Consider the following 21,417-nt stretch of genomic DNA (forward strand, 5'->3'; position numbering starts at 1 on the left):
CAGAGGACGAAAAAATTCTTATCGGGATGGCATATCTGAGGGTACCGGGCAGTACAAGCATGAGCAGCAGCAAGTTGGTTATCGGTTGCTTTCAGCCCCAAAAGCATATCGACGTATACATCTTATGTCCTCCATCGGGAAGCCGCCCTACAGGATGGTGAGTGTTCATCGGAGGTGAGGGTATCATCTGGAGTGCCCCAGGGAAGTGTGATAGGTCCGCTGTTGTTTTCTATCTACATAAATGATCTTTTGGATAGGGTGGATAGCAATGTGCGGCTGTTTGCTGATGATGCTGTGGTGTACGGGAAGGTGTCATCGTTGACTGATTGTAGGAGGATACAAGATGACTTGGACAGGATTTGTGACTGGTGTAAAGAATAGCAGCTAACTCTAAATATAGATAAATGTAAATTAATGCAGATGAATAGGAAAAAGAATCCTGTAATATCTGAATACTCCATTGGTAGTGTAGCCAAAAATGGTTCAAATGGCTCTGGGCACTCTGCGACTTAACTGCTGAGGTCATCAGTCGCCTAGAACTTAGAACTAATTAAACCTAACTAACCTAAGGACATCACACACATCCATGCCCGAGGCAGGATTCGAACCTGCGACCGTAGCAGTCCCGCGGTTCCGGACTGAGCGCCTAGAACCGCTAGACCACCGTGGCCGGCAGTAGTGTAGCGCTTGACACAGTCACGTCGATTAAATATTTGGGCGTAACTTGCAGAGCGATATGAAGTGGTACAAGCATGTAATGGCAGTTGTGGGGAAGGCGGATAGTCGTCTTCGGTTCATTGGTAGAATTTTGGGAAGATGTGGTTCATCTGCGAAGGAGACCGCTTATAAAACACTAATACGAACTATTCTTGAGTAATGCACGAGCGATTGGGATCCCTATCAGGTCGGATTGAGAGAGGACATAGAAGAAATTCAGAGGCGGGCTGCTAGATTGTGTACTGGTAGGTTTGATCATCACACAAGTGTTACGGAAATGCTTCAGGAACTCGGGTGGGAGTCTCTAGAGGAAAGGAGGCGCTCTTTTCGTGAATCGTTACTGAGGAAATTTGGAGAACCAACATTTGAGGCTGGCTGCAGTACAATTTTACTGCCGCCAACTAACATTTCGCGAAAAGACCACAAAGATAAGATAAGAGAGATTAGGGCTCATACAGAGGCATTTAGACAGTCATTTTTTCCTCATTCTGTTTCGGAGTGGAACAGGGAGAGAAGATGCTAGTTGTGGTACGAGGTACCCTCCGCCACGCACCGTATGGTGGATTGCGGAGTATGTATGTAGATGTAGATGTAGATGTAGAACTTGACAGAACCAGTTATGGTCGTGCTCCGTCTGGTTAGCAGACACATGCATGCAATTTAATGTATCTTACTGTCATGTGATAGGTTATTGTCACGTGAAAAAATTATATCCTGCTTATAAATGAGGGGAACTAGGAATGGACATCTAAAAAGTAAAAAAGGAACCTGACGAGGATTCGAACCACAGCTCCATGGTGGATGTGTGTTTTTTCAGCGGAAGCTTCCCGGCTCCAAACGGGAGAGGAGAAGGAAAAGTGGACAGGGGTCGGCGAGCCTGTCCTGTTTCCTTCCACAGCAACCAAGAAAAGTGTAGGAAACGAGAAGTAGTAGAGGTACAAATCATATCAAAGAGACAAGGTCTTTTTTAACACCACCACGCTTAACAACAAACCGACAGCGCGAGGAGGAAGGAGCGTTATTTTGCCTATCGATGCATGTTTTCTAGAAAAAGAACATAACAATGACCAGAGAATAATCGGTACTAAAAGTGGAAAATGCGTGAATCAACTGCTCATTGCAGTAGACTCCAGCTCCTGGATGGATTAAGAAAGACACTCCAAAGAAAATTAGACAAAAATTGTCTATATATGGGATTGCGGACAACTGCACAACGTCGTTCATTAAGAAAGTGGTAAAAATCGAGGACTTTTTCTCGCCATCAGAGAACAGGTAGTGAACTGTGTGTCCTCAAAGTATCCCGAGTGCAGAGGAGGAGCAGGTGTGGAGGTACCTGATGAGGAGTCGTACGGGTAATAAAGGTACTAAGAACCAGACATCTGTCGCCGAGCCGCACACCTGGTGATGCTCGCCCGTGTCCAGTAGAGATGGTGGATGCGCTCTTGAACTGATTCATAGAGTTGAATCTTTCAAAGGAGTGAACAATCAGTGATTCAGAAAAAAAGAACGGTAGCTCCAAACGTTTCCTACGGCACAGAGAGAGAGAGAGAGAGAGAGAGAGAGAGACGGAGCATATCAGCAGCGTCTCTGCTGGTCACAGCACAGTGCACGCCACACAACACAGCCAGCGCCGGCCTCTGCCCTGCTTCTAACTTGGCTGCCTGCATTGTGCAGTGCCCCATTGGATTTTGTGTTTCACATATGCCGTGCCGTCTCTGTGCGTCGTCCGCCGCGTGCAGTGTCTGGCGCAGCTTAACTTCGCATCGCACTCTGTCGGCGATCGTTTCAGTCGCACGTCCTGCCCTCTGGGCAGTTGATGCGAGCAACAGGACAGAGAGCCACCTAGCGGATAACATAGGAGCAGAGACGATTTGTCTCGGAGCGGGTGAGTTCACCGCTCCCCCCACCCTCGGAACTCGCCCGCTCAACGCTCACCCCACCGTTCTCGACTCTAGCCAGAGCGTTGAGCAAAGCAACTCAGGTGTCACTCTGGTCTCTGCGGTCTTAGCTCATGCAGTAATACAGCTCGCGGCTCGACCTGCTGGACTCAGTGCTTCTGCATTGGAGTTCGTCTCTACTGGATATTGTTCTTCGTAGTAATACCACTATGTATATTACATTATTATGTTATGTATACATCATTTGTTTTTATTTTATTTTTAATTTGTTTAAACTGATCAGATTAGGTTCCTGACGACTCCTCTTACTATAGGATTTTTATTATGGACACTCGAATTTACGCTTTAATTACGAGCGAACCGATAAACGTATCGCAAAATGTGATACACCAATATTTTCCTTGTTTTATTCTGCGTAAGGCTATATGCAGCACTTTCGTTTTACAGTCAAATTTATATATTTTTTTCTTATTCTGGTACGGATTTTGCGACTTTAGGCGTCTTCGGAAGGAAACGTTCACTTTAAAAATATATGGCTTGCGATGTATTTGTATGAGGTTAATGAAATTTTAATACATTATAGCCAAATATATTGTTAATGTAAATCTCAAGTTACAACATTTTCCGATCACCCAGAAAACCACTATAGTGCAAAATAAATCAATAATCAAAAACTTTGTCATATCTTGGAAATTTCAATAAACAATACAAAATTCTTACTAATTATCTGTGTTACTTCAAAATAGGATCAAATAAGATCAAAATACAGGTATAGTACTGGAATAAACCAAGTTTAAAAGGCAATATGCCTTCCATTTATTTTCTATTGTAAATGAGTGGTGAGTCATGAAAAAGAGCTAATTCATTTCAGGGAGTGAACAGTTCTGATCCGATCTCTGAAAAGAACAGTTTTGCCCATCTCTAGTGTCCAGAACATCACAGGCGACACACAAAGGGGTATCTGCCAGCTGAATCCCCCGAAGGCGTGGCAGGCATTCTTGCTTCCTTCCCATTGACTGTAAGGTACCATGCAGGCTGGACGTCAGTGGTAAAATAATGAGCGCACAATCATCGCCAGACCGCACTCCAGTCGACGTGGGGATGCATCCTTCAACTACATTCGGTGACCTGTTCTGCTGAAGAGAGCCATAGATCGTCTTCCTGAATATCGAGCGCGGTGGTAGTAGCGCATTACAGTCATAGCTCAGTTCGAGGGGGAAAAAAGCGGAAGTAAAAGAAGGGCGGGGGACGTTTAAAAGCTGAGTAGGGGCTGAGAGAGAGCGCTCGTTTTGGGTCATTACTATTTTCGATTACATTATACATCAGAGTGAAGGGCAGCCGCTTCACGAGTGCTATCCAAGCTGCCCAGCAGTGGTGAAGTGACGTATCAGCAGGCCGATAACGGCCGAACAAAGCAGTCGCAACACGCACAGACAACGAACGCGCAGTGGTCTGCCGTGAGCGAATTTCTTTACACACGAATCCGTGCACAGTGGGTATGCAGCATGGGAAGTTTGGCTATCTTTTTTACAATGGAATTTTGCTCCGTCTAATAAACGTAGGGGCCTTTCACCTAGGGAGGAAAACTTGCAAAAGAAGTAAATAAAATGCTAACGTGCTATATATTTTTAAATATTGGCTACATTTTCTACTGCAATTAAATCGACACTCGATCTCTTACAGCAGTGGTAGTTCCCTGGTTTCATTCGTCGTGTCTGTGATAGAAATTGCATTTGCATCTTTGATTCAGTACTGTATGTTCATCATCCGGTTAAAATAAAATAAAACAACACTATTACGAGTCAGCTGTTGGCAACCGGGAGAGGAGAAATTGCAGCGCCGCCGTGGAGACGAAGTGGCAGTACGGGAGACAACCGCGGCGCGAGATGCATGGGGGCGCTAGACCGTCGTGGGTACCTTCGGACACTACTATTAGATTTGTCGAAGGTCTTCGACAGCGTGTGGTATAGCGGCCTCCTGTTCAAGGTCCTTGACCGGAGAGTACCGATGTCACAGGTGTCCCTGCTCAAATCATACCTCAGTAATAGAGCATTCCATGTCAAAGTCGATCTCGGAGTCTCAACGGCGCGGCAGATGTGCCACAGGGGTATGTGCTATGGCCCCTGATACACACTCTATACACCGCCGGTACTCCGAAAACCCCGAGAGTTGATCTGGCGTTATGCGCCGATGACATTGCGCTGTTTGCGGTCAGTTCAGGAGTGCACATAGTAAGACGTCGCCTACAGGAAGCTTGCGACACGCTTGGAGCTTCAGCCACCAAGTGGCGGCTCAATATGAACGCGGCGAAGAGACAGACTTTCACCAGAACGAGAAAAATGCTACCAGCAGACGTAGTACCCCCTTGGTCGCGAACCGGGAAGTACTTTGGCGTGACCTTTGATAGACATCTAACGCTCTACCCCCTACTAAGCCCCACTAAACCCCAGTTCGACTCCACCCACTCATTGTGGAGTAACATTATATCTGATCTAATACGGCATGTTCTAGAATACGCCGCTGTGGTGCGGGACAATACAGCCAATAAACATGTTGACGAAAAACAGCGGGTGCAAACCACAGCTTTACGCCTTGCTGTACATCTCCCAGGGCGAGAACGAGCACCAGAGAAGTGCCTGAGATGGCAGGTTTACCATTTCTGCGTGATAGATTTAAAGAGACTGCTCGCCAGTTTTACGCATCGCCACAGCAATCAGTGAATACGTACATTCCCAGCCTGGGCAACGAGGTCCACTGGCGACCGACCATTCGCTGGCCCGACGTGCTACTAGACACTGGACTCGCATTCGAGAGGACGGCGGTTCAATCCCGCACCCGGCCATCCTGATTTAGGTTTTCCGTGATTACCCTAAATCGCTCCAGGCAAATGCCGGGATGGTTCCTTTCAAAAGGGCACGGCCGACTTCCTTCCCTGTCCATCCCTCATCCGATGAGACCGATGACCTCGCTGTCTGGTCTCCTTCCCCAAACCAACCAACCAACTGACGTGCTACTTGAGCAGTAATTCTGCAGCAAGTAACAAAAGCAGTTGCACAAAACTAGATGACAAGGAGAGAAGACAAACAAATAAACGCGATGTCTAAATTTCCCAATCCAAGATTATATGTGAGTTAGGCACTGTGAATGTTCAAACTACGCGAAACAAGGTCCAGAGACCTTCAGAAGTCAAGAGTGAGTGAGTGCGAGGCGAGACGTGTAGCAAGGAGCACAGCAAAGTACTGCACTTTCGGCGGTATTGGCGGTGCTTCTGCTGCTCAAGGTAGAAAGTCATGAGACAGCGAGTGACTTACATATAAATGTTTTGTTTATTGAAAGCAAAGGGCATAAACCGTCAGTGCCTATTTAGTGTGCCCATAGGGCTAAAACCTAAAATGGCTATGGTCATAGATCGAGAAGACGTGCTTTCCGACGTGCCACTACCAAGATTTATATGGCTAAAAACAAGCAGTTTTTAAACCACTTTCATTTACTGTAGCGAATAGTTAACAATTAAATCCTAAATTAAATTGCTGGAAGGCAAAAAGTGTGAAATGCGACGAAACTGAATAAACAATGTCTGCAGTGCGGTTTAGCTGCTTCAGCTCCAAAATAAGGTTCGATAGACTTTACCGTATGGTCTTAATATTAATACCTATTGATTACGGCTTCAAGACCGAGAAAGAAAAGGGAATGAGGGAAAACTTAAAATAAGTCACAGACAAAGCAGAAAAAATTAATCTAGAGGAGCTTGGCAAGAAGAAGAGCAATTTAAATGGTATTAATGGCTGATCGAAAGGAGAGGTGGGGGCAGGATGCTATGCATCTTTCCACCTGTAAACGCCACTTACACATAATGTCTGGATTCAAAAAACTATGGCATGTGACAGGTACTGCATATTTTACTTATTCCATATTTATTTACTACGAAGTGTTTTTCTCAGTGATACTGGTATTGGTGTTTAAGTTTGTTATACAGGAACTGTTAGGCCATCATATGCTGACATTTAGCTTCAGTTATTTATTATAAAGTTTTTCGCTTTTCGGGGTTTTCACGCTGACTTAGGTACATTTCAGCTGTTGTGAGGTAGGCATATGATAGAAATTGAGTTGGCAACACTGTAAGTTTTGCTATTCTGAAAGACGACCAACTCCAGCGCTTCATTTGTCACCTGTTTCGCAATTTCCAGTAAGCCACTAGTTTTTATGAATGATTAGTATTTCCAACTTATTACCACCCTTCTCCATTTATACAAAAGTATCATTGTCTTCGTTCACTCATCACTTTGAAACCATATTAAAATTTAAGATTTTGCCACCCTAGACGTAGTATAATTGCTTCCTACCGGGACTGAAACCATGTACCTCATCTGTTTGCGTCAAGTTTTATCTCATGTAAAAGTGTGAGAGCGTTTGAGAATTGTGTAAATGGTATTGTGTTTTTGTGTCATAGAATGCAGAGCATATTTCTTTCGAAAGGAAGTTTTTGTGCCGGCCGAAGTGGCCGTGCTGTTCTGGCGCTGCAGTCTGGAACCGCGAGACCGCTACGGTCGCAGGTTCGAATCCTGCCTCGGACATGGATGTGTGTGATGTCCTTAGGTTAGTTAGGTTTAACTAGTTCTAAGTTCTAGGGGACTAATGACCTCAGAAGTTGAGTCCCATAGTGCTCAGAGCCATTTGAAGTTTTTGTTCCATTGTAGTAGGACTTTGAATTCGTGGCAAAGTATCAAATAATTCTGTTCAGATTAATCCTGAAAACAGCCTGCTTCATTATCAGTTTGTTTTTAGTGCAACAGTACAAAAAGTGATGCACTGTATCTAAGGTGTATGAATGACATATGGTGTCAACATTCATTGTTGTGGCTCTTCCGCTTTTCTTCAATCAGAACGCATTAATACCTACAGACTGAATTCACAACAAAACTTGCCAAAGGTGCTTTGTTTATACTCTCAGTCATTGCGGGCTCAATATGATATCGCTGTTTTCCAAGTGGTGCGAAAGATGCTTGATTTTACATCCTGGAATCCCACCACCAGGCATACATCCGCAATGTCTGTTACGTTCATAGTCCACTGTATTACACTTTCCTCTATTATACAAACGTGGGTAATATTTAGATTTCAGTAGAAACTCATCAAGATTCAACTTCGCTGAATTTTTTCTGGAATGAGGTCTCAAAGAAAGGGGTGTCATCTTGCTTCGTTTACCACATGGAAGTTACCTGCAGTATCCTCCTTAAAATACTAGAGTTGACTGAAAAGTAATGCCTCCACCTTCGTAACTCTTCAACAGTTGGGAGCATTGGTATGCGGCAGGTACTGGCTTGTTCTGTAGCCTCTTCTCTATCGCTCCAGTTGGCGGGAAGCCTTAGCATTGAACAGTGTGTTGTTACAGTGTAAAGTATGGAAGCCTGCGCAGACGGTCGGTCAGTGCGATTTAAGCAGCGTGCAGTCATTGAATTCTTGACAGCAGAAGGTGTCTCCCCAAAGGAGATTCGTCAGAGAATGAAAGCAGTTTATGGTAATTATGTTGATGTGAGTACTGTGCGTCGTTGGGCTAGTAAGTTTAAAGATGTTGAGGCAAGAACATCTGACCTGCTTGACAAACAAAGAGTTGGACATCCTGTGACAGCAACCACCGAGTTTCACAAGCAAAATGTTGACAGATTGATTCAGGACGATCGTCGTATCACTCAGAGAGAAATTGCAAGCACAATCGGCATTTCACAAGAACGTGTGGGTCACATTATTACTTTGCTTGGCTGTCGGAAAATCTGTGCACGATGGGTACCCCGGATGCTACCTCCTGAAATGAAAGCGCACAGACTTGTAAATCGCATTGATCGAACGTCTGCGCTGGGTTCCATATTTTACACTTTAACACACAATCTTTCAATGCTAAGGCATCTCGCCAACTGGAGCTGTAGAGAAGAGGCTACGGAACAACCCAGTACCTCCCGAATACCAATGCTGCGAACTGTTGAAGAGTTACGAAGGTGGGACATTACTTTATAGTCAACCTTCATATGACAGCTTTCACAATTGTAACAATTTATTTCAATTTCTCCTAGAGCTCCAAGGTCTCCAAGGTAGTGCCTGGGATCGATACAAGACAACAGTAGAGATTAATCAGTGAATAAAACAGCTTTCGTTTTTTTTTAACCATGACCAAAAAGTGACATGTTGGGTGTACATAAAGTCCGGGAACACTTTCAATTATTTACATCACAAGAACCAAACATTGTACAGTGTTATTACAAATGATTGAAGCGATTTCACAGCTCTACAATAACTTTATTATTTGAGATATTTTCACAATGCTTTGCACACACATACAAAAACTCAAAAAGTTTTTTTAGGCGTTCACAAAAGTTCTATATGTGCCCCTTTAGTGATTCGGCAGACATCAAGCCAGTAATCAAGTTCCTCCCACACTCGGCGCAGCATGTCCCCATCAATGAGTTCGAAAGCATCGTTGATGCTTTAAACTGCGCATATCATCGCCGAATGGAGTTAGCAGTTGGTGGATCTTTGTTGAACTTCGTCCTGAAGTGTCGTTGCACTGTTATGACTGACTCATGTGAGTGCATTTCAAGCACGACATACGCTTTCTCGGTTCCTGTCGCCAGTTTGTCTCACTACGCTCTCGAGCGCTCTAGCGGCAGGAACCTGAAGTGCGGCTTCAGCTGAAGCCGAACAGAGTTTTTCTATGTATCTGTAGTGTGTCGTGACCATATGTCAATGAATGGAGCTACAGTGAATTTATGAAATCGCTTCAATCATTTGTAATAGCCCTGTACAGATATCATACATATGTCGTTTTGAAAAGAAACCCAGAAAGTTTTTTTTTTTCATGTATACCACCACAGCGTAGTTTGGTAATTTGCCGATAGCGCTAGTCGCAAACGTGGCGAGTTCAGGTGCGTAGCGAGTTGTTTCATGAAATGGCCTCCCCGAAAACCAGATCTCACTCAGTGTGACTTTTTTCTGAGGGGACACATAAAAGATCTGGTGTATATACCGCCTCTACCACGTGATGTAGCAGAGCTCCGAGAGAGAATACGGGAAGCGACTGTCAGAGTCGACGATGCCATGCTGGGACGGGTATGGCAAGAATTTGATAACCGTATTGACGTCTGCCTGGTCACTCATGGTTCGCATATCGAATGTCTGTAAAAACTCTTTCAGAGTTTCTCCCCAAAATCTGACATCTGTACAGTTTTTAGTTCTTGTGCAATACATAAATAAGAGTGTTCCTTGTCTTTATGTACACCCTGTATAATGTTTGATAATGAAAGGCAGTGAACTGACAGTAAACTGGATGTCAGTTACAGATAGAGAGAGCTGATACTGCAGAGTGGAACGCCTGTTGGCACTGGCACAGGCGCTGGTCGACTGGAACTTCTGCTTCGAGACAACTGTCGTTAAATTTTGTCTTTCCCTTTACTAGCCCATTTTAGTCTCTCATCATGGGGACGGACTGTTGACTGATACTATGACGTACTTCACCCTACCTTAGTTTTCTAAAATTTAGAGGAATATTTTAAAATACTGTATGAGGTTAAAACGAAAAATAAAAACATAATACATTGTTGATGAATTGGCAAAGGCTGGTTAGCGAGTTGTATATTGATGTTAGATGTGGAGTCTGAGTTGGACGTGTAGCACGCAGGTTGGAGGGGTTGATAACAAAACCTTGATTAATGGAGTGGAGAGAAAAGGGAGGGCTATAACTAGTAGAAAACATAGATTTTAGTACATATTTATGGATGGCGAAGCTGGGGTTGGTAAAAATTGTGGTGGGACAAAATCCAAAGTATGTAGATACGAGAACATGGAGGTATGTTTTGGAATACTTTCACTAAATATCTTTCTTGAGGGACTCCCAGCCTATACGAATTAACTTTAGGAGTCAACTTCCAGCAAGTCGAGTGATAGGCGCCAGACGCCAGCCAATCTGAGTTCTTCTTCGGGCGACATACATTCGGAGTTTGACTTGTTGCTGGTGCACGCACAGCTGTCTCCACGCGACGCGCCAGCACCACGCACCTCCGTCTCCCATCCCCCCCCCCCCCCCCCCCCCGCCACACACAAAAAATAGTTCAAATGGCTCTGAGCACTATGGGACTTAACTGCTCAGGTCATCAGTCCCCTAGAACATAGAACTACTTAAACCTAACTAACCTAAGGACACTTGAAAAAAGAGACAGCATTGGTCGTATATTTTTTTTCTTTTTTTTTTTTTTTTTTTTTTACTATCGCAAAATCGATTTTCTGTCACTGAGTGTCCATCTTCAGTGCTGTATTGTATAACTTAAATTAGGATGCACTGTTGTCACTAGGCTTACGGCAATCGATTTTGCGATAGTAAAAAATATACGACCAATGCTGTCTCTTTTTTCAAGTATATCTGTTATCTGGTCGTAGTGCACAACACAACATGGAGTCGCCAATCAATAACCTAAAGACATCACACAAATCCATGCCCGAGGCAGGATTCGAACCTGCGACCGTAGCGGTCACGCGGTTCCAGACTGTAGCGCCTAGAACCGCTCGGCCACTTCGACCGACCCCGCCCCACACACACACACACACACACACACACACACACACACACACACACACACACACACACACACACACACACACTTCCCATACTGCGCCAAGTGCGTGGAGGAGAGCGTACGGCCTGGCAGCTGCATGCGGAGTACGAAGCCGAGAACATGCATGACATTCTCTGACTTGTAACGAGTAAATAAAAATACAAGCAACTTTGTCAAAGGTAATGACGCGTCGGGTAATCCTTTTGTTGTATGGATAGCGCTTGAAGTGTGTGATTCTCGTGTTCGGTTTGCTAGCACTTTTAGCTTATTGTGGGTGGATTGTTGGAGTGCGGTTCCTAAGTTAATTCACAGTCGAAATTTAGTAAAATTTATTTTACAAAATTGCTTAAAGCGCTGGTTTATGGTGAGGCCGATGTCCGAAAGACGGAAAAGGTGGGTGGATTGTGCTATTATTATTCTCTGTGGTTTCGTGGGACTCATTTTTAGTCACCATAGGTTGCACCATCACAAGAAATTGTTAAGATGGAATTTAAGGGATCTCTGGAAAGACTGAATTGTTGGGTCGGAGGACAACGAAGGCAGCATCGTCCGAGCGCTGTGTCAGGCAGTGATACCTTATGCATGAACCAAGGAGAAAGTAAATGCCAGAAATTCAGATCGACCGTCCCCAGTTACTCTCCATCCAATAGATGAATATAGTATACTGACAGGCTTGTATTAACAAACTGAGAAAACTATGTTTAATGGGATGATACCCAGAGGCATGGTAATCACTTCTTCACACACTAAGAGCAATTATGATATTACTAGCGAACCCAGAAATGATTCGCAGTTGCTAAACGTGCTAATCTCCTTCTCTCCTCTCTCTATCCATTTCTTCCTCCCTCTCTCTTTGTCCATCTCCTCCTCTTCCCGCCTCTCACAGTCAATCACTTCTTCCGTCCCCCCCCCCCCCATCGCTCTCCATATCCTTCTCCCCCTCTCTCTATCCATTTTATCCCCGTCCCCCTCTCCGTCCATCTCCTCTGACCTTGATCCTTGGACCTTTAGTGTAAGAAGTACAGGGGAGACCTCTGGATCTGTGAGGACAGTAGGTTCAGTGACAGTATTTCTCATAGTTTTAGTATGTGAAGAGGTTGGATTGCAAAGTTTCCGACGATTCTGATCCCATAGTAGTATTCTAATCATAAGTTGATAAGCCATAAACACAATATTCTTCTTTTCTCTTAAAACTGACTGCAACGAAGAAAACAAAAGAGCTCACTGATGTATATACAACTTTTGCTTAAAATTATATGTTGATCACCCAGAACATTATGCTCACCTACCTAATAACCGGATGTCCACCTTTGGCACGGATAACAGCGGCAACGCGTCGTAGCTTGGAAGCAATGAGGCCTTGCTAGGTCGCTGGAAGGAGTTGGCACCACAAGTCACCTCATTCCCGTAAATTCCAGGGAGGCAGGAGGAGGCGGGCAATGAGCTCTGACGCCACGTTCAACCACATCCAAATCGGGTTCAATCGGGTTCAGAACTGTGATGTTGGGAGGGGGACCGGGGGTGGGGTCACCACATCAATTGGAACTCGCCATTGTGTTCCTAAAACCACTGTCTTGCTGAAAAATGCCGCTGCCGTCGGGAAACATGATCGTTATGAAATGGTGGAAGCCGTCTGTAAGCAGTGTACGATACAGCTTGGCCGCCATGGCACCTTGCACAAGCTCCACTGAACCCATGGATGCTGGATGCCCATACGAATGTTTCTCAGAGCATAATGGAGCCACCGCTAGCTTGTCTCCGTCCCACCATACAGGTATCAAGTAGCTGTTCCCCTGGAAGACGACGGATTCGCGCCATCCCACCAGCACGATAAAGAAGTTATCGAGATTCATCAGACCACGCAACGTCCTGCCGCTGCGCCAATGCCGATGGTCACGTGCCCATTTCAGTCGTAGTTGACAATGTCGTGGTGTTAACATTGACACATGCATAGGTCGTCGGCTGCGGAGGCCCATCATTAGCAATGTTCAGTGTACTGTGTGTTCAGACACACTTGTACTCTGCCCAGCATTGAAGTCTGGTCTTAGTTCTGCCACAGTTCGCCGTCTGTCCTGTTTTACCAGTTTGCCCAGCCTACGACATCTGATATCTGTAATGAGGGTTGGCCGCCCAAAACTCTCGACGTCCGGACGTGGTTTCACCTAGGTCTCGCCACTCACTACAGCATTCCGCGAACACCCGACAAGTCGTGCAGCTTCCGAAATGCTCGTGCCGAGCCTCCGGGCCATCACAATCTCCCTCGTTCAAACTCAGATAGATCGCGCATTCCCCACTATACACTATACTACATGGACCGTGCCTGTGTCTGTCTAGCAGTCATTCCTCGCGTGGTGACGCAGCTATCGCCTGGACTGGTTTATATAATGTTTTGGCTGATCACTATATGCCCATACAAGGTGAAAGAATACATAGGGATAAAACGATTTGTCTAATGGTTTAAATGCCTTGATATCTGCTCTAAAACTGACTGAGAAAAAGAAAACGAAACCGCACATTTTCACGACACAGTATTTTCTTTCTCGTAGTCTTGCTTAATAGAAAATCTGTACGTTATCCTTTACAAAATATATAGCCTACGTCCGTCTGAAAGTTAGCAGAGTATCGTGTAACAATTTGAACTAAAACGATAAAGAACTTTACGAAGTTTTTGCTAACAATGTTTCTCCTTCGCAAACTAAATATATATTTATATATTTACATATATGGGGGCTCTTCGAAAAGTAAGTTCCGATCGGTCGGGCCGGCCGGAGTGGCCGAGCGGATCTAGGCGCTACAGACTGGAACCGCGCGACCGCTACGGTCGCAGGTTCGAATCCTACCTCGGGCATGGATGTGTGTGATGTCCTTAGGTTAGTTAGGTTTAAGTAGTTCTAAGTTCTAGGGGACTGATGACTTCAGAAGTTAAGTCCCATAGTGCTCAGAGCCATTTGAACCATTTGAACCAATCGGTCGGAAAATGGAAACCACTGTGAAAATCGAAAGTGTTTTATTTGTAATAGTTAGCTACACCCTACATATACGTCCCTACATAGACCCCGCTCCAACTAATACATTTGTCCAATACCCTCGTCATAGAAGGCAGCCGCCAGTACTTTCCGGCAATTCTCTGGGCTCGTCTACTGCTCGTTGTCCGTGCCAAAATGTTGTCTTAATAGCCAGCGGTTCATGTGAGCTCAGATGAAACTCAAGACGAGACAATTACGGGCTGTGTTGTGGATGATCAAATACTTTCCATCGGAAACGCTGCAGGAGCATCTTCATTTCCCCTGCAGAGTGCGGCCGAGGATTGTCATGAAGGACGAAACGCATGACAGATATGCCACCAGACCCTCATACTTGGCGGTAGACACTATTTTCTAGGCATCTTAATGTGCTCACTGTGAGCTCAGAATTGAAAAGAGCGACGTACTGCGATCGACAGGAATACTGGAGACACTACCCAACACGCCTGTGTAAAACTTCATCTGATTTTCTCAGTGGTTTCCATTTCGCGACCGATCGGAAATAACTTTCCAAACAACCGTTGTTTTTAAAAAAATATGCAGCGAATGACTCTCTGAATGTTTATTACAGCACTGTGCAAAAATTTGAGATATATCAGCCAAAACCTTTTCGAGATTTTTCATGATAACGTTTCCCCTTTATGCTTTACAAACATACTTATTAACTACATGCTTTAAAAAATATGTTGTCTATGTCTGTCTGAACTTTTATTTGAGTATTAAGAAAATATTTTAATTAAATCGGTCAAGAACTTTTCGAGATTTTTGGTAATAATGTTTCTGTTTCATCTAGTATATATGTATTTATATACTGTATATATTTTTAAGAAAAGTAGCGTATGTCTGTCTATACGTTTATTAGGCTATCACATAAAAATATGAAGTAAACTAGTCGTGAAATTTTGAGATTTTTGGTAACAACTTTAAACTACGACTTGCCTATGTGTGCGTGTGTGTGTTTTGACTATGTCTATCCGAACATTTATTAGGGTACCGCGTCAAAAGTTGAAGTAAATCAGTCAACGTTCTCCATCATTTAGTATATATGTATTTATATACCATAGGGATTAAAAATGTGTAGCCTAGGTCCGTCGGAACGTTTATTACAGTATCATATAAAAACTGAAGTAAATCGGTTAAGAAATGTTCGAGATTTTTCGTAACAACGCTAAATTACAACTTCTCTTTACACTGACACACCTATATATATATATATGGCGGTAACATCGGGTACACAAGGTATAAAAGGGCAGTGCATTGGCAGAGCTGTCGTTTGTACTCATGTGATTCATGTGAAAGGATTTCCGACATTGTGATGACCGCACGACGGGAATTAACACACTTTGAGCGCGGGATGGTAGTTGAAGCTTGACGCATTTCGGAAATCGTCATGGAATTCAATATTCCGAGATCCACAGTATCAAGAGTATGCTGAAAATACCAAATTTCAGGCATTACCTCTCACCACGGACAACGCAACGACCGACGGTCTTCACTTAACGACCAAGAACAATGGCTTTTGCGTAGAGTTGCCGGTGCTAACAGACAAGCAGGACTTCGTGAAATAACCGCGGAAATCAGTGTGGGATGTACGCCGAACATATCCATTAGGACAGTACGGCGAAATTTTCCATTAATGGGCTATGGCAGCAGACGACCGACGCTAGTACCTTTGCTAACACCACGACATAGCCCGCAGCGCCACTCACGGCCTCATATCGGTTGGACCCTAGATGACAAGAAAACCGTGGCCTGGTGAGATGAATCCCAATTTCAATTGGTAAGAGCTGACAATAGGGTTCGAGTGTGACGCAGATTCCACGAAGCCATAGATCCAAGTTCTCTGTTGGTCCATCATGGACAGGGGACATCGGCTGCTTAAGTAATCGTCAATGTCAATTAAATTCACCAACAGCCGTGTACTTTAGATGTTATTTTATTTTATTTTTAAGGGTACCAGTTTCAGCATTTCTTTATGCCATCTTCAGTCACCATCTGCCTCTCTCCAAACAAACGGAAAGTCCAAAAAATAGCTCTGAGCACTATGGGACTTAACATCTGAAATCATCAGTCCCCTACACCTTAGAACTACTTAAACCTAACTAACCTAAGGACATCACACACATCCATGCCCGAGGCAGGATTCGAGCCTGCGATCGTAGCGGTCGCGCAGTTCCCGACTGAAGCGCCTAGAACCGCTCGGCCACACCGGCCGGCACGAAAAGTCCTATAGAGCCATGAATCTCTGGATGTCGTGAATCCAATCGTTATATTAGTGCTTCAGTCGAAGACTTGATTGTTATCAAGTCTTCGAATGAAGTATTAGTGTAACTATTGAATTCACGACATCCAGAGATTTATGGTTCTATATGATATTTTCCTTTGTTTGTGGAGATGCACACTGGGCCTGTAGGTGGCATAGTGAAATGCTGAAACTGGTATCCTCCAAAATGGAATAATATAACATCTAAAGTACACGGCTGTTGGTGAATTTCATTGACATTCACAATGGATCCAAGTTGTCAACAAGGCACTGTGGAAGCTGGTGGTGGCTCCATAATGCTGTGGGCTGTGTTTACATGGGATGAACTTGGTCCTATGGTTATTTTCGGCTGCTCGGCGACCATTTGCTGCCATTTATGGACTTCATGTTCCCAAACAATGATGGATGAGGATGCGCCACATCACCAGGCTACAACTGTTTGCTACTAGTTTGAAGAACATTCTGGACAATTCGTGGCAATTATCTGGCCACCCAGATCGCCCGACATGAATTCCGTCTAATATTTATAGGACATAATAGAGAGGCCAGTTCGTGCACAGATTCTACACTAGCAACAATTTCGCAATTATGGACGGATATAGAAGCAGCATGGCTGATTATTTCTGCAGGGGACTTCCAACAACTTGTTAAGTCCACGCCACGTCGAGTTGTTGCACTACGCCGGACAAAAGGAAGTGCCACACGATATTAGGAGATATCACATGCCGGCCGCGGTGGCCGTGCGGTCTAGGCGCTGCAGTCTGGAACCGCGGGACTGCTACGGTCGCAGGTTCGAATCCTGCCTCGGGCATGGATGTGTGTGATGTCCTTAGGTTAGTTAGGTTTAAGTAGTTCTAAGTTCTAGGGGACTGATGACCTAAGATGTTAAGTCCCATAGTGCTCAGAGCCATTTGAACCAGATATCACATGACTTTTATCAACTTAGTGTGTGTAACAGTATAGACACAGATAACACCAGGCTCGCTCTCACGAGAATTCTAGTCTCACTCTAGCACACAGTATAAGTCTACCATAGTAGTAATGTATGTCTGTATGGAAAATCTATACTTCTTTACCCTTGAAGGCATACGCTATTAGTCTGATACCCTTACTCTATGTCATAGATTATTGCCTGTAACTTAGCAATCGTTCAGCACTAAATACATTTTTTGTGTGTTCCAGACGTCCTGTACGCTGTCTCTTTACAACGTTACTAAAGAGAATCTCATCTTAGTAGCGAAACTGAAGAAAGAGGACTCATCAGCGGAAGATGACTCATCGCAAATCTCTTCTGCCGACCTCCTCGTACGCGAAAAGGTAAGACGCCATTAAGAACGGTTTGCTTTATTTGCAAATTTACTTGTCTATCTAGTAGTACACAAACAACCTGGGGTCCTGAACAAACTGTTTCCACTCAGAACATGAGCAGGTGCAAATATAGGAGATAGAAACAGTTGGAAGTGCTGACAAAATACACTATGTGATCAAAAGTATCCGGACACCCTCATAAACATACGTTTTTCATATTAGGTGCATTGCGCTGTCACCTACTGCCAGGTACTCCATATCAGCGACCTCAATAGTCATTAGACATCGTGAGAGAACAGAATGGGGCACTCCGCGGAACTCACGGACTTCGAACGTGGTCAGGTAATTGGGTGTCATTTATGTCATACGTCTGTACGCGAGATTTCCACGCTCCTGAATATCAGTAGGTCCACTGTTTCCGACGTGATAGTGAAGTGGAAACGTGAAAGGACACGTAGAGCACAAAAGTGTACAGGCCGACCTCGTCTGTTGACTGACAGAGACCGCCGATAGTTGAAGAGGGTCGTACTGTAAAATAGGTAGACATCTATCCAAACAATCACACAGGAATTCCAAACTGCATCAGGATCCACTGTAAGTACTATGACAGTTAGGTGGGAGGTGAGAAAACCTGGATTTCATGGTCGAGCGGCTACTCATAAGCCACACACATCACGCCGGTAAATGCCAAACGACGCCTCGCTTGGTGTAATCGGCGTAAACATTGGACGATTGAACAGTGAAAAAACGTTGTGTGGAGTAACGAATCACGGTACACAATGAGGCGATCCGATGGCAGGGTGTGGGTATGGCGAATGCCCTGTGAACGTCATCTGCCAGCGTGTGTAGTGCCAACAGTAAAATTCGGAGGCGGTGGTGTAATGGTGTGGTCATCTTTCTCATGGAGAGGACTTGCACCCCTTTTTGTTTTGCATGGCACTATCACAGCATAGACCTACATTGATGTTTGAAGCACCTTCTTGCTTCCAACTCTTGAAGAGCAATTCGGGGATGGCGATTGCATCTTTCAACTCGATAGAGCACGGCTTGTGGTGGAGTGGTTACATGACATAACATCACTGTAATGGACTACCTTGCACAGAGTCCTGACCTGAATCCTATAGAACACCTTTGGGATGTTTTGGAACTTCGTCCCAGGCCTCACGGACCGACATCGATACCTCTCCTCAGTGCAGCACTCGGTGAAGAATGGGCTGCCATTCCCCAAGAAACCTTCCAGCACCTGATTGAACGTATGCCTGCGAGGGTGGAAGCTGTCAACAAGGCTAAGGGTGGGCCAACACCATATTGAATTCCAGCATTATCGATGGAGGGCGCCACGAACGTTTAAGTCATTTTCAGCCTGATGTCCGGATACATTTGTTCACACAGCCTACTGACAGCAGCAGCAGTATAATGATACGGATTTCTTCTCCTGTTTTTTTTGTGCGATACACAGAGAGCAGGAAGAAAATATACACTCTGTGTTACGTATGTATCCACAGCTAGTCGCTTGCATGTTCTGTACCTCACATTGCGATAACTCGCTATTATGTGGAACGTGAAATTAAGATTACGATAAGATGTATTTTCTCGATGAAAATGCGACTACGTGCTGTCCATTCAAGTAACTGGACTTTTATTTTAACCTTAATCTACAGTGAAATTGAAAATCCAACCCAACCACACACAGATATTATTTATTGACAAATGGATCCATCGTTTCGAAGGGATAGCATTCTATATGGCTGGCTATTAAAATTGCAAACACCATGAATACTAAATGCAACAAAGTCAGACTGGCATAAAGTTTGCTACATGTTGGAAAGTCAGTTAATTAGAATTTCGCCGGCCGCGGTGGTCTAGCGGTTCTAGGCGGTCAGTCCGGAACCGCGCGACTGCTACGGCCGCAGGTTCGAATCCTGCCACGGGCATGGATGTTTGTGATGCCCTTAGGTTAGTTAGGTTTAATTAGTTCTAAGTTCTAGGGGACTGATGACCACAGATGTTAAGTCCCATAGTGTTCAGAGCCATTTGAACCATTTTGAATTAGAATTTCACTGCAGCCGCACTATAGCGGTAACACCATCTACATTCTGTAGATAAAGAAATATTGCACAGCGGGTTTATCATTCAGAAGTAGCATTTCTGTGTTGTTTGTTAGTGAGAATATCATGCTGTGCCTCATGTAAGGATAAGAAACGTCTACCGTTACACACAATTCGGCAACGACTCGTTCGTGGCCTATCGAGATGGCAGTTCATCGATCCGCGGTATTGCTGTTCGCGTTGGTTGGCATCCCACGACTGCATATGAGTATAGAACCAATAGCTTTAGGAGGGTCATACTCCACGCCATACATGATTTCAAAGATCAAATGCTTCAAATGGCTCTGAGCACTATGGAACTTAACATCTGAGGTCATCAGTCCCCTAGAACTTAGAACTACTTAAACCGAACTAACCTAAGGACGTCACATACATCCATGCCCGAGGCAGGATTCGAACCTGCGACCGTAGCGGTGGCGCAGTTCCAGACTGAACGGCGTAGATTCAAATGGTTCAAATGGCTCTGAGCACTATGGGACTTAACATCTATGGTCATCAGTCCCCTAGAACTTAGAACTACTTAAACCTAACTAACCTAAGGACATCACACAACACCCAGTCATCACGAGGCAGAGAAAATCCCTGACCCCGCCGGGAATCGAACCCGGGAACCCGGGCGTGGGAAGCGAGAACGCTACCGCACGACCACGAGCTGCGGACGAAGGGCGTAGAACCGCTCGGTCACAACGGCCGACATTTCAAAGATCCTGTGCGAATAGCGCCCGAGAGAGGGCGACGACGTCTGCAGGACAACGGACTGTAAGCTCACCGACAATGACTGCGGCTTCCCTCGACGCTGAAGCAGAAGTAGGTGCGACCATACTGGTGCGCCCAATGACATCACTGTAAACAAGAGTGCCATCTCGTCGTCTTTTCAAGTGACGCTTGGTTCTAACTACAGCATCGCCATAGACACATCCATGTGTTGAGTCTCAGAGGAGAACGAAAGTTACCACATTGCGTGTGTGAATTCTTAAGGGACCAAACTGCTGAAGTCATCAGTCCCTAGACTTACACACTACTTAACGTAACTTAAAATAACTTATGCTAAGACAAACACACAAACCCATGCCCGAGGGAGGACTCGAACCTTCGGCGGGAGGGGCCACGCAGTCAGTGACATGGCGCCTCAAACAGGACGGCCACTCCACAGTTGCCAGATTGCATTCGTCATCGTCATAGGAGGAACCTAGCACTAGGTGTGATGGTGAGGGGTATCCCTGGGTACACAACGCGATCGCCTCTGGTTACCATTGCTGGTAATTTAGGCAGCAGGCGTTACATTTCTAACGTGTTAAGGCTGGTGGCTGCAGCTTATCTTCGACGTCTGCATGAAGTTATCCTTCGACAAGGCAACCCATGACCGCATGTTGCCCTATGATGTGCTGGTCTACCTGGATACAGAGGGTGTACGACTGTTGCCTGCAAGCACGTTCTCCAGATCTCTCACCCACTTAAAATATCTGGCCATGGGTTGCCAAGGGTGTAGCACTCCACCAC

General features: G+C 44.9%; 1 protein-coding gene across 1 annotated transcript in view; it reads left to right on the forward strand.

Moving 5' to 3' along the window:
- Nucleotides 1–21,417, forward strand: part of LOC126184491 (uncharacterized) — a 1,094,025-nt gene that overhangs the window by 1,062,684 nt on the left and 9,924 nt on the right. Inside the window, exon 13 of the mRNA XM_049926884.1 lies at nt 17,684–17,818. Within this exon, the coding sequence (XP_049782841.1) occupies nt 17,684–17,818 (135 nt within the window). The remainder of the gene's footprint in view (nt 1–17,683; nt 17,819–21,417) is intronic.

Source organism: Schistocerca cancellata, chromosome 4, assembly GCF_023864275.1.
Source record: "Schistocerca cancellata isolate TAMUIC-IGC-003103 chromosome 4, iqSchCanc2.1, whole genome shotgun sequence".
NCBI classification, from domain to species: Eukaryota; Metazoa; Arthropoda; class Insecta; order Orthoptera; family Acrididae; genus Schistocerca; species Schistocerca cancellata.